The 12,103-nt window shown below is 42.4% G+C and overlaps 1 protein-coding gene across 1 annotated transcript in view; it reads left to right on the top strand.

Moving 5' to 3' along the window:
• The window catches only part of SNTB1 (syntrophin beta 1), a 115,254-nt gene that overhangs the window by 68,743 nt on the left and 34,408 nt on the right, over window positions 1–12,103 (top strand). Inside the window, exon 3 of the mRNA XM_075705687.1 lies at window positions 5,844–6,051. Coding sequence (XP_075561802.1) covers window positions 5,844–6,051 — 208 coding nt within the window. The remainder of the gene's footprint in view (window positions 1–5,843; window positions 6,052–12,103) is intronic.

Raw genomic sequence — 12,103 nt, 5'->3', positions numbered from 1 at the left:
CCAGCAACAGGAACAGTGGTGTTCTTTCTCAGAAGGTATCTAATTCGTCTCCAAGCTCATGATCTCTTATTTATGCAGCAGCATGAGACTCTCCACCCTCGTCTCAATCTGAAGGGGTCATTTACCACTATTTACCACTGTAGAAGGTTTGCTTTGCTGCAGATTGTGCTTTGAGGTTGGCTGTGGCTTTGCTAGAGGTGCTGCTTTTGTGGCTGAAGCAATTTCTTTTTTTTCCTAGGATTAATACACTTTCCCTCTTGCTGTGAAAGAATTGCTTCGGGGACCTGTGGTCAATGTATTGACCACACCAATCACAACATCTTCTGGTCTTAAAGTTTCAGGCAGCATCTTTTAAAGGTTAAATCAAATTCCTACCATGCCTCTGAAATAGTTTTTGGGGTTCCCCCCCAACCCCAAGTAACTGACCCCACTGCTTCTTGAAACAGCACTTTTGCCATTGTTTGGTGCTGAATCCACTGTGAAGAAGGCTGGACTGTGTATCCCTGTGTTACCAATATTTGGCAATGTTACAACCAGAATATAAAAGAAAAATTCCAGAGAGAAAAAGATAAGAGGTTTTTTGGGCAATGTGGGGAAAGAGTTCTGCTCCTTAACATCCATTGACATTTAAAAACTATTAAATGACTTTTGTAGTTGTTCTGGGTAGAGAAGAGAGCATGTGATGTGCTCTGCAGATCGGTCAGCATTGGCACGCAGCGGTGCGAGCAAGTCTGTTGTAGAATCAAATCCTTTCCTTACTTGCGTGTGGCGCAACTTCACTTTTATTAAAGCCCAGCTGGCAGCAAATAGAAATGAAATCAACTGTGACAGCTCATTAGTGATATATACCCCCTCTGTTTGGACATCAGTGTAGTCCAGTTGCCAAGAAACGAGTAACTACATCATTTTTACCACTGTAAGTTGAAAGTCAGCAAGTAACTGTTAATACAGCAGGTACCCTTGTAATGGTGAGAGGACTGAGAGACTTTCACATAGTAAAATTCCACTTGATTACCAAGTAGTGCTCGCTTGGTAAAATTGCTTTCACCTCCATTTAGGTGTGTCAAATGAAGATGCTTCTTCAGTGTGTGCCGGGGAATTAGTTGCAAACCTAGCAGTCTCTCTATGAAATATTTTCCTTGTAGACTAAACCCAAAGTTTCCATTGCTTAATTTTAATGTATTTTATTCCTGGTTCATCTCCTGATGCTGCATGTAGAATTGAAAAAGAACCTTAACAGGTTTGGGGTTTGGTTTTTTTTTTTTCATTATTTTAAACCAAAACTTACAAATATTTAAATATCTTCTCTGATTGCATTCCTCTAAACCCCCCTTATGCTGGAAAGCCTCCCATATTTATACACTCAGAAATCAACAAAATCACTTACCACAGTTTCATGTGCAGACAATGATGGAGGAGACGGAGTGAACAGTTTGGCCCTTGCCCCCTTTTTAAGTTTGCAGAGTCAGTGGCAGAGTGTTTTGTTCCTGGCTATGCCGGTGCGAAATCAAAGTAGCATGATGGACTCAAATAACTCTGGCTCCAGCTTATCATTAACTTCAAGGGATTTACTCCACACTTCAATCAGTCACTGAATACATAATCTGACCTGGGAAAAGGCACAAACTGTAAATCAGTGCCTGATTTGGTCCTGAGCCAATGCTGGTGGGAGAAGTGGTTTCAAGAGATTCGATAAAAGGTATTTCTTAGATAATGAACACTCCTACAGAAAAAGGCCTTATCAAATGCGGAATGAGTATGGTCTATCAAACGTTTGCTTTCAACTTCTTCTGATCCTCTGTAAAGTAAAAGCTCTGGATGATGCAGCATGGGAGGGAGCTTTGGCCTCTTACGTGAAAGGTTACGGCATTTGGAGGCATTGGGTCTTGTGTCACCCCCATGTTCTGTGGGTGGAGAAGGGGATGCTGGAAACACTCCTTGGCTCAGTGGCACTCTTTAAGAAGGAGAGAAAATTACTTTTTTTATTATAAGTTTTGCCAAATGATCTCTGAGAAAATGTGATATCATTCATATGCATTGCCAAGCTGGAGAGATGCCGCACATCTTGGCAGACATCTAGAGCTAACATATAATTCCTTTGGGTTGGTATGGGCTTTATCAGAAACGGCTCCATATGCAGTATTTACATAACTGTGGTGGAGTGTGAGAATAAACACAGCTGTGGCGTTGCCCTAAATATTTCAATTCAGTGGGGAATTAAGGGAACTTTATCACTGAACTGCAGATAAACAGAAGTCAGTAAGCGGTGGTCAGTTTAGCCAAGGAACAAATCAAAGCTACAATGGCTGGACTGCTAGAAATATTTAAGTGCTTTAGTGTTGGAGTTTACTAAGGTCACTGGTATTTTTTTGCTTTTCAAAAAATATGGAAATGCCATCAGTCAGCTGTTATACAAAAAACATCATCCAAATGGACTGGTGAATCAAAGCAGCGTAGGCTGAAAGGCAGAAAAGGGGAGTTTATAGGGACTCAGCGCTTTCCGCATCTGATTGCAGTCGGAGCCCATGGGTTTCCGGGAAGATTATAAGTTTCTGTCAGATCTCCATCCCAACTGACTGCGGAGATTGGAGTCCTGGATCTTGAGGAGAAATCTGTAAGCCTGGTTTCTTAAAGATAGTTTAGTGCCCAGATCTTATAGCAAATAGCCAGCAGCAGAGTTCAGACAGTTGAAGACTTAGACTTTTGTCCTTATGGTATGAATAAAAAAGGTACTCTACCTAGCAGCTTGCACAGGAAAGATGCTTGCAGATGTATTCCTCAGGCTGGACTAGTGCTGTGGATAAAAGGATTCAGTTTCAGGGCTGTCAATGTAGCGTTCATTCCCGTTTTGAACCCATTTTTGAGAAGTGTAGCAGTATTGTCCAATCTTCCTGTCACTCAGCTCATGGAATGAGGTAGACTTTCTGTAGTTGTTAGTGCATCACCATCTAACTTCGATGAATGACAAGCAGTCCCCAAAATATGCCCGTTAGAAGTCACTTTAGGAATGATATTTTAAGAGTATCTTTGCAAGTATGGCTCAGTATGTGTATGTGCATATGTATACTGGACTATATACATTGCTATCACAGTAGAATGTGTATATATTAGAATATGCATAGTTTAGAACTTCTTATGCATAGTTTAGAACTCCTTAAACAGAATTGTTAAGAGCTAACTAAATGTGCATTATTTTAGCGGACAGAACTCTTGTAGAAATGCTTAAATAAGCCACCTTCAAGGGAAATACACTTTGATGAAGGCCCAAGTAGCCAAATACTTGTTCATATGTTAATCCACTTGCTTTAAGGAGGAACTTAAGTGTATTCTAAATTGGAGGGAAGCAAGTTGCCATTTGGAAGCTCTTTCAGTTCTAGATAATTTATTTTTAAACCGAAGCCTGCGACAACTCTAACTTGAAAAGAAATGACACAAGTTTGCTGCTCTTCCTTTGCAACTGAAAAAGCAGCACATTCTTCTGTGTCTTCGCAGTCCTTGTTCAGCGCTTTGTTTACCGCACAATACACAGTGGCTTTGGAGGTGGGAGTTCCCTTATAGAAACCACAGGCTTTGTGAAGAGCAGTGTTTCACACAATCCATACAGCGCATTAACATTTTTTGAAAACAGCAGAATACTTCTGTGCTGTCCAAATATTTTTTCTCTTTAAAAGAAGTATTAAAATGGGAGCTAGAGTGCAGAATATACTGAGTGCTGCTCCTGGCTTGTTCCCTGCCTCATCTGGGTTATGGACCTTTCCACTTTGTGGGTGGTGAAATGGGGATGCTGTCACTGACCTCATTTGTAAAATGCCGTGAGAACTTGTGCCAAAAAGTGCTCTGTAAGTAGTAAGCAATGTTTCACCGATTACCACAATGTCCTTTGAAAATCCAAGCCTGCCTAGTTTGTTTCCATTGATAGCTGCCTACAAGACCAAGTTCAAACTCAAGTTCCTACAGCAGTGGGAGAGCAGTGTTTCTGATGGAAAGACAGACCAGAGTGTGGTAGCTGTGCATGATTGTAACGATCATTGGACACAAATGTCTAAATCATAACTGTCAGGGAGACAGCTTTTTCTGGCAGTTCAGAAAAAATCAGAGTGTGATTGGGAACGTGCCTATCTACAAACATAGTTTACTTTTTCACCAGACCTGCATCATCTGACAAGGAATTTTCCTTTCAGTACCTGAGGTTGAATCCTCAGTGCATCCTGGAGTGGCTAAATAAGAGCCTTTATTTTCAGTCAGTGCTGAGCTCCAGCAGCTTTACTGAGGAAACGTGCGTTACTGTGTTGGCTCGGCGCTTTCTGAAAAATCAACCCACTTTTTAAGCTATCCAGACAGTGATTTAGGACCCTGAACAGTTCAGCTGCTGCGTTTGGAAAATCATGACCTTTTCTATCTTTAGAGCAGTGTCTATGTGGAGACCTCCCCTTCCCAAAAAGGACAAACACGAGGCTAGCAGTCCTTGCTCTCCAAACCCCAGAGAGCTGCGCAGATCGTGTCGCCCTCTGTTCTGGATTCTGATCTGGTTTAACCAATTAATTAAAATCTCTTAATTGTTAGTTAAGCTCCAAATTGCAGGATTTTTAAATTGCATAACAAGTATTTGCATTACAGTACTGTCTTGAATCTCAACCTGAATAAATTCTGCTGAACTAATTACTTTTCCACTACAGAAAGGAGTCATTGTGTGTCCCATAGGTTGGGCAGCAATACACAGAAGTACATGCTTAGGCTCAGATCCCAGGTCGAATTTGTGTGGGTAACATTCAGGGGCAGTCACTGTGTGTGTGTAATGAAAAAGCACAAATGTCATACGGAGTTGAGCGGTGGGCAGTGACCAGGGCTTGGTTTTATAATCACTACGTAAAGATAAACCTGACGATTACTTAGTGGGTTATTTAACAGATGTTCAAGTAAAAGTGGCCCACAAAGCTATAAAGAGCACACAAAGCCCCACTAATAACTAATAACTTCACTGAGAACAGAGCTGAAATAGCTGGAGCTGCCTCTCAAAGCATTTTTTTTCTTCTTGTTGTTAGCAAAGGTGTTGGCACAGGTCCCATAACCACGATGGACAGGATTCGTTTTCCTGGAAACTGTGTTCGCCTGTGCTTTTCAAACCACAGTGATGGGGTGGAAGCCCACAGGATGGTCTAGTAAGCATGTTTTTTGGGGAAGAAAACATCTCTCCACAGGAGTTTGGAAAACTGTAAAAGATGCCTGCCAGCAGCAATCACACGGCTGCGGTTAGCACTTTCTTGCTGCCGCTGTTAGCAGGGTCTAAATGGAGCATTGAGGACATTGGTAACTCCTGGAGAAGGCCAATTACACTGGGCTTCTGGTTGATGCTTAGTGGTGTCACTGAAACCACAGTACAATCCTAAGAAAACTCCTCCATTTGGTATGAGGGTGGTTTTCATTTAGCTCTGTATGTGTAAAGTAAACACATTGAGAAACTCTGGGTGTGCTGTTATACGCAGCTAAAGAAGGCACCAGCTTACCCCTGGCTTCTCCGCAGTCATGTCCCGTACGGTTCTGGGTGGTTGCCGTGTCGGTGAATGTTATCGGGTGAATGGAAACTCCTGTTGACATGCTAGATGTGGGGTTACATCAGCACTGGCAAATCCCCTTCTCAAGGATTTTACCATAATGCCAGTACAGACCTGGCTTCAGTTAAGATCATCCTACCGTATTCAGATGTTGTAAAGGTAAGTTTTTAGTGCTAGGTCTTGATATTAGTATCCTTCTTTTTAACTCATTGCTAACACTAAGTGGGGTAATAAGTTTAGCCACCTAACGGTATCTGAGTGAACATAATGTTTTTCCCCCCATTTTTCTAGACTTATTGAAGTTCATTCACCTGATGCCAAGCACACCGTGGTGCTCAGGAGTAAGGATTCAGCTACAGCCCAGGCGTGGTTCAATGCCATCCACTCCAGTGTCAATGAGCTCATCCCCAGGGTGATTGCAGAGGTCAGAGACCAGCTGGGTAAAACAGGGATTGCTGGAAGTCGAGAGATTAGGCATCTAGGCTGGCTTGCAGAAAAGGTAATGAAAACATTCTTATTTTCATTTCTAAGCTCTCTCTTTCTCGCTCGCGCTCTGTTCCTGAATTCAGCCTTGTCTGGAAGTGGAGAGGCTAAGTGAGGTTCTGAGTTTTGATTTAGCTTTCCATGAAGACCTTTCTTCTCTTAATGGACCAATTTTTGTGCTTTTAAAAAAAATTAAAAAAACCTAGAAGGTCCCCTGAGTCTTTGCTTCTGTATGACAATTAGCAAAGGCTTTCCTGGGAGATGAGAAGTCTCTTGATCTGTCCAGTTTAGGCATGGGCCATGAGTCACAAAAACTGACAACAGCCTCAAGCGCCTCTGCTGTTATGTCTCCCGTTCACATATATGAGATGTCACCTTCCTACTCCCAGCCTGGGAAGTAACCAGCTACTTGGTCCATGGTCCACTCTCCGCTGTGCCTGGCCGCAGGAGCTGGGCATGGTCTGGAGCATGAGGTGGTGTCCCCACTGCGCCTGGGAGCTTGTTCCTTAATTGTAACCCTGCATTTGAGCTGATCTTCATAGAAGGCCAAGCTTGCAACTCTTACCCTGTGTCTTGCACAGTTTGAGGCTCAAAATATTTTATGCCACAGGGGAAAGCTGGTGTTCAGTTCGAAGTATCTATTGACCTGTGGAAAGCCGACCCATGAATGCACAGGGATGGTATCAGTATGAGATGATCTGGTTTTAAATCAGTAGTCTCAGAATTTGTTTTAGGCACTGTACCAACTGGTAAGTGTGGATTTGCTATGGTAACAGCATTAGGATTGGGCCTAGAAATACCTCCCATCCAGATATTGCCTGGGTGGCCATTCAGAGCATCTCTGCCTCCAGCTGGGGTGCGTGGAAACATGGCCACTATGTACACACTGCCCTTTCAGCCTGTGCATCCAGCACAGCTGTGGAAAGCTGACTGCAATTGCCCTGAAAAAAAATACGTTTTAGCTCTATCTGGGATTTTGTGGATGAAAATATGGGAGCCACAGGCACAGGTGTCGTATTTCTAGCTAGTGTCCTTTAAGAAGGTACACCATTAATTTTTAGCAAAACATGGATCAGTCCACACCACTTGTAGCTAGGCGATGATTGCAAAACCTTTCAGGCAGATTTGTATGTTTTCCTGTCCCTCCCTCCAGGTTGCAGAGTGGGGAGGACAGCGCAACTCTGTGGCTTAGTGCTGTAGAAAATGTAAAAATTTTGGGGAAAAATTTGGGGTTAAATCACCAAAGCACTGGTAAGTAAATTTTAACAGTATTAAACTGTACAGCCATGGTTTTTTAATCTTGTTTCCCCTTTTGTATCAGTTTCTATAAACTTACGAAAAGCTGAATTCTGTTGCAAAATCCTCTCCTCTGAAAGTGTAACTGCTCTGTAGCAGATCATATAGACGTTATAGGTGAAATATTCACAGGTCATTTTAAGCAGACACATGGAACACTTCTGGTTTATGAATTTCCTCTCCTTACAGTTAATACACAATATCCCATTCACATGCTTCTTTCTCCTCTTTTTTTTGCCTTACGGACTGAGATCTTATTTCATGTTACTCATTATGGACCAGTTCAAGGTCCTGCTGAATTTAGTGGTGAAACTTCTGTTGCCTTTAATAGAGCCAAGCTGTGGCTCTGTGCACGTTCGAGTGTATTTACAGTGGCTGTCATCAAGAATTAGCCTTGAGAGATTTGCAGCAACATTGTTACCCAAAAGTCAACATTTTTTTTCCACTAAACAAACCATCCAGAGCTGTGCAATAGCAATGGAGTGAGGTCAGAAGTTCCCAGCTTCTTCTCATGTTGGAGACCTGATGAAAAATAGAGAAATCACTACATATGGTAAAAAGCAATGTGAAATTGCTTTTATTTGTTACTGGACTGTGGGCTTTAAAGCCTGGGTGAAAGAAAGATAACCTGCAGAGTGGGAGAGGAAGGCATATATACTGTGTATATATATATGCAAACTGTATATATAGTTTCAGAGGAGGTGTTCAAGGCAGCTAGGTGAGGTGCTGACTACAGGGCATTTCCTAGATGCAAACCTGGGTTTGCCAGTGGGGAGAGAATAAATTCTGCAGTGATTCTTGGAAGTACCCTGGGAATACTACCTTTCTTCTCCTGGGGTGAACTTCCCTACCACATCCACTGCTGGCTGGTTTCTAAACGCTGGAGTTAAGAAAGGGACCTCATTCTTAGTAGCCACAAAATAGAACATGTGCCTTGTATTCCTCCTAATATTACCATTATTTTTTTTTCTCTATTATAACTGGTGGCATATCTTGCCATTTTTCCATAGACTGCAATGGGAAGAAATCTGAACTCTGTTTTGCAAAGCATCTTAGACTGTAACTTTTAAGACAGCTTTTATGGCATCGCATTATGCTACTTGCATAGCATACCTTACAGTGAATTATCAGTAAAATGGAACAACGCTAAGTGAGATTAATTCCTCTGCTTGTTTGGGGAATGCAAAATGTAATCCCATAGAAATTTCACTGTAATTTGCTGTGATTACTCTCTGCTTTCATTAAGCTGTTTCCTGGTTTGACATTTTTTATATGTCTCTGCTCTAAACTTAGCTCTAAACTTCAACCTTTATGGTACTACGAAAATAGATTCATTAGCGGAGCCTCCCACAGGTGGGTAACATTAAAATAAATAGTAGGTTATCTGAGGTACTATGCAATTGCATGCTAACAGGATTCTTCCACCTTCACTGAACTTCCCTGTGAAGACAGCCCTAAATTTGTGGTCTTCAGCACGAAACATCCATCTTGCAGGTCTACCATCAGGTCCCTGGCTTGTGCCCCAGCGTGGGCAGTGAGGGTCCATCAGCAGGTAAAGCAAAGAGGTCTGCATCACTTTAAGAAAGCTAGCACTCACTGTGGCATTATTATAGGTAAGGAGAAAAACAGCCAGAAGCAATCATTAAAGATGCCATATTCCCTCTTTTAAGGCACTAACCTTGTCTGGACCTTGACCCTATGGCAAGGGTTTCTGAAGCCAGCCAAGGATTAGGGAGTTATATTAGTCACCAGCATCCTAAAACTTTTCTGTAACTAAGAAAAATATCAAGTACCAGTTTGTAATGAAGTGTGTGTGCTCCCCATCACCTTTTCTTTCTTTTATTTGCCTTTTCACTTCAGCAAGGCCTGTGGGATTAACAAGCATGCTAAGCAGGAGGGAACGGCTACATGTGGGTTTTAATCTTTCCAGGTCTTTCTGTTTTTTTAATGCTCCCTGTAAAGATACTTCTAGTGACCAAAGACAAAAAAAGAAGTTAGTAATGTCATCCTAACTGAGGAGCTTTTCCATGTATATGTGTTAATTGCCCCTCTTCTTTCCAGGAATCCTTTCAATTCTTGTAGAAATGTCTTTTCGACCTCTCTTTTCCCCCACTTTTTTATAGTTCTGCACATCCTGTGGCTTATAGAGGAGCTGAAACAGGCATCTCTGCTTTTCTCCTCACGTTTATCCACCTACCATTGAGATCCTTCATGAGGAGCAAATTCAGCTCTTGCACTGCAGAGCTAAAACACCGAGGAAATGGTAGTATATTTTGTCACTTCGTAACGTCTGTTCCAATAGACCAACATATCGTTGGCAAAAGCTTTATCTATGTTTTTGCCTCTTTAATGCAAACACAAAAAGGTGTTCTGGCAAAAGTGGCTTTGCAGAGGTAGCTTTTGCCAATTCAGCAGTCAGCCACACAAGCAAAAGCATGACTGGTTTCAGGGGAAGCTGAAGCTGTAGCCAGGCGCCAGGCTTGTAGCTGGATCAGTTAAAAAAAAGAACCTAGATGAAACCCTGAGCTCTGTGTCTCTCCTTGTCCTCGCTGTGCCAGTGACACTTTAAATGTAGGATTGGAGGGAAGAAAAAGCGCTTCTGCAGCCAGAGACTGTTCTCCTTTCTGAACGTCAGATGTCTTACAGGCAGTGAGCTTCTTAAAATGGTCTCAAGGCTCCTTTGAGAAACTTAAAAATAGGAGTTGCTGCAAGTTGTCTTTCAGAACGTTAATATTCGAAGCTGCAGAAGAAGTGCCGTCATGGGCTTTTCTCACTAGATCTTAACCCCAGCGCTTGGTTCCTGTTCACGTTGCTCTGCCTGTGCAGGGCAAGTGTGTTGCTGTTCTCGCAGATCTGCTGTGGGATCAGAGGGGATAAAACACCTGATATCGGAGGGGAAGTAACCAAAGCGGCACGGTGAATCAGAGGTGCTTTTCAGCTCCTGACACTATCTCCAAAATGAAAAGTGTGTTAATATATTACAGGCTGTTCAGTCTCCTCAAACCTTAGATAACCGTATCATTGTGTTAGAGCTGAAGTGCGAGGCATGTCACAGCAGACTGATTTTTGGTATCAAGCTATATATCGCAGTATTATATATATCTTCCTGCTCTCGCTCTAATTCAGAGGAGGGAGTGATAACAGTAAGATTGTGAGCTGTGCAAGCTGTCCAAACAAGATTTAGGCAAACGGCATGAGAGTGTATTTGAGGGTTTTTTTTCCCCCAGTCTGAAGTGAAAATGTTTCTCTGTTACCATTTCCTTTGGAAGTATGTTCGCTGGTTAGCAAAACAAGTAGACAGCAACAGAGCCACGTTGTTATTCTCATCACAGATAAATGAGCTTTCAAAGCATGGGAGAGAAGCTTCAGTCTTAAAATTTTATATAATTTCCAAACTGTAAAAGTGAGCCTAAAATGTCTTTGCATGAGAAAACCACCAGCCCATCAGGTAGTTAAAAGATTTTGCCTTTATTTGACATTGTGAATATCTGATTTTAACCACCTTCCTGTGAAGCACAGGAGCTGCTAGGCAGCGTTTCAAAAACCCGGGCATGGCCGTGTCCGTGGTTGGGGCTGCCACCGTCCCCCTTAGCTCTCCCAGCTCTTCCATCACAGTGGTGGCAGTGCTTGTCCGACCCTGATCCAGATCAGATAGTTACGCTGGTAGAAAACTCACTACTTTTGGTGGGGTAGCATTAGCTTTCTGCAGGTTTTATTATTACAGATGCAAATCCCAGTGCAAGAAAAGTAGTGAGAGCCTGTGGCAGAGGGGCAGGGACTGGGGAACAGGGCTGCCTCGTTAGGCAGCGTGTAACTCTTCCTCTGGGCGTGCTGCCTCGTCGGTCTGCACAGACTGAAGCAGCAGCAGGTTCAGGAATAAAATCCGGGTTGTACTAATCCCCAGCTCTGTGTTCTGGCCCCAGAAAGTACCTGTGTGCGTTTAGGCTGAAACTGCAATTTCTTTGCAAGGAAATTACATTCCTGTAATGTGGTCTCCTTCGCAATTTCTAGTCTCGGCAGGTTTGGGGGTTTTTGGGGGGTTTTTTTTTGTTCTTTCAATCTCTGTTTTCTTTACTAATTATCTAGGCATGTTTGTAAATACTACCCATCTATAATGCCCAGGAAGAAAAGCAAGGCACTTTGGTCCTGGCCTCCTGTTTTGAGTGGTTAGACAAGGACCTGATTTCTCATATTGATAATGTATAGCTGGCCATAATTGATCTGACCCTTTGGAGATTACACATACCTCAAATTGGAAAATCTTCTGCGTGTCCTAAATTAGAAATTGTACTTTCAAGTCCCAGCTAATTGCTTGCTGTGGAGCACTTACATCCAAATGAAGTCCTGCTTTTGCCCTGTGTCACTTAACCTTGCAGCTTATTAATTCTAGAACTTATTTGTTTGCTTTGTAAAACACCACAACAGAGCACTTAATTACATTAACAGTCTTCATTATCTGGGATAACGATCAGCCTGTTCCTAGGAAAGACGTAAACGTGAAATAGCATGAAGAGTAATTTCCTCTCCCAGCTTCAGCGAGGTTCCTTCACAGACCACTTTTATCAGCAATAACACGGTTCTCTTGTTGCTTTAGGTGCATTCAGTAAATGGATACGTTACGGAAAACTCAAGCTGAAGACACCCATTTCATTCACCATACTGTTTTAAAGACTTTGCCAGTCTTTATCCGTAACACACGTGCTATTTCTTCCCATGCCAATGAGAGCTGTGCAAATGATAAATCTAAGTCAGGCAGAAGTGCTCAGTACAAG

This window comes from Pelecanus crispus, chromosome 2 (genome assembly GCF_030463565.1).
Source record: "Pelecanus crispus isolate bPelCri1 chromosome 2, bPelCri1.pri, whole genome shotgun sequence".
Classification (NCBI taxonomy): Eukaryota; Metazoa; Chordata; class Aves; order Pelecaniformes; family Pelecanidae; genus Pelecanus; species Pelecanus crispus.
This window is presented reverse-complemented; position numbering and strand designations above follow the sequence as displayed.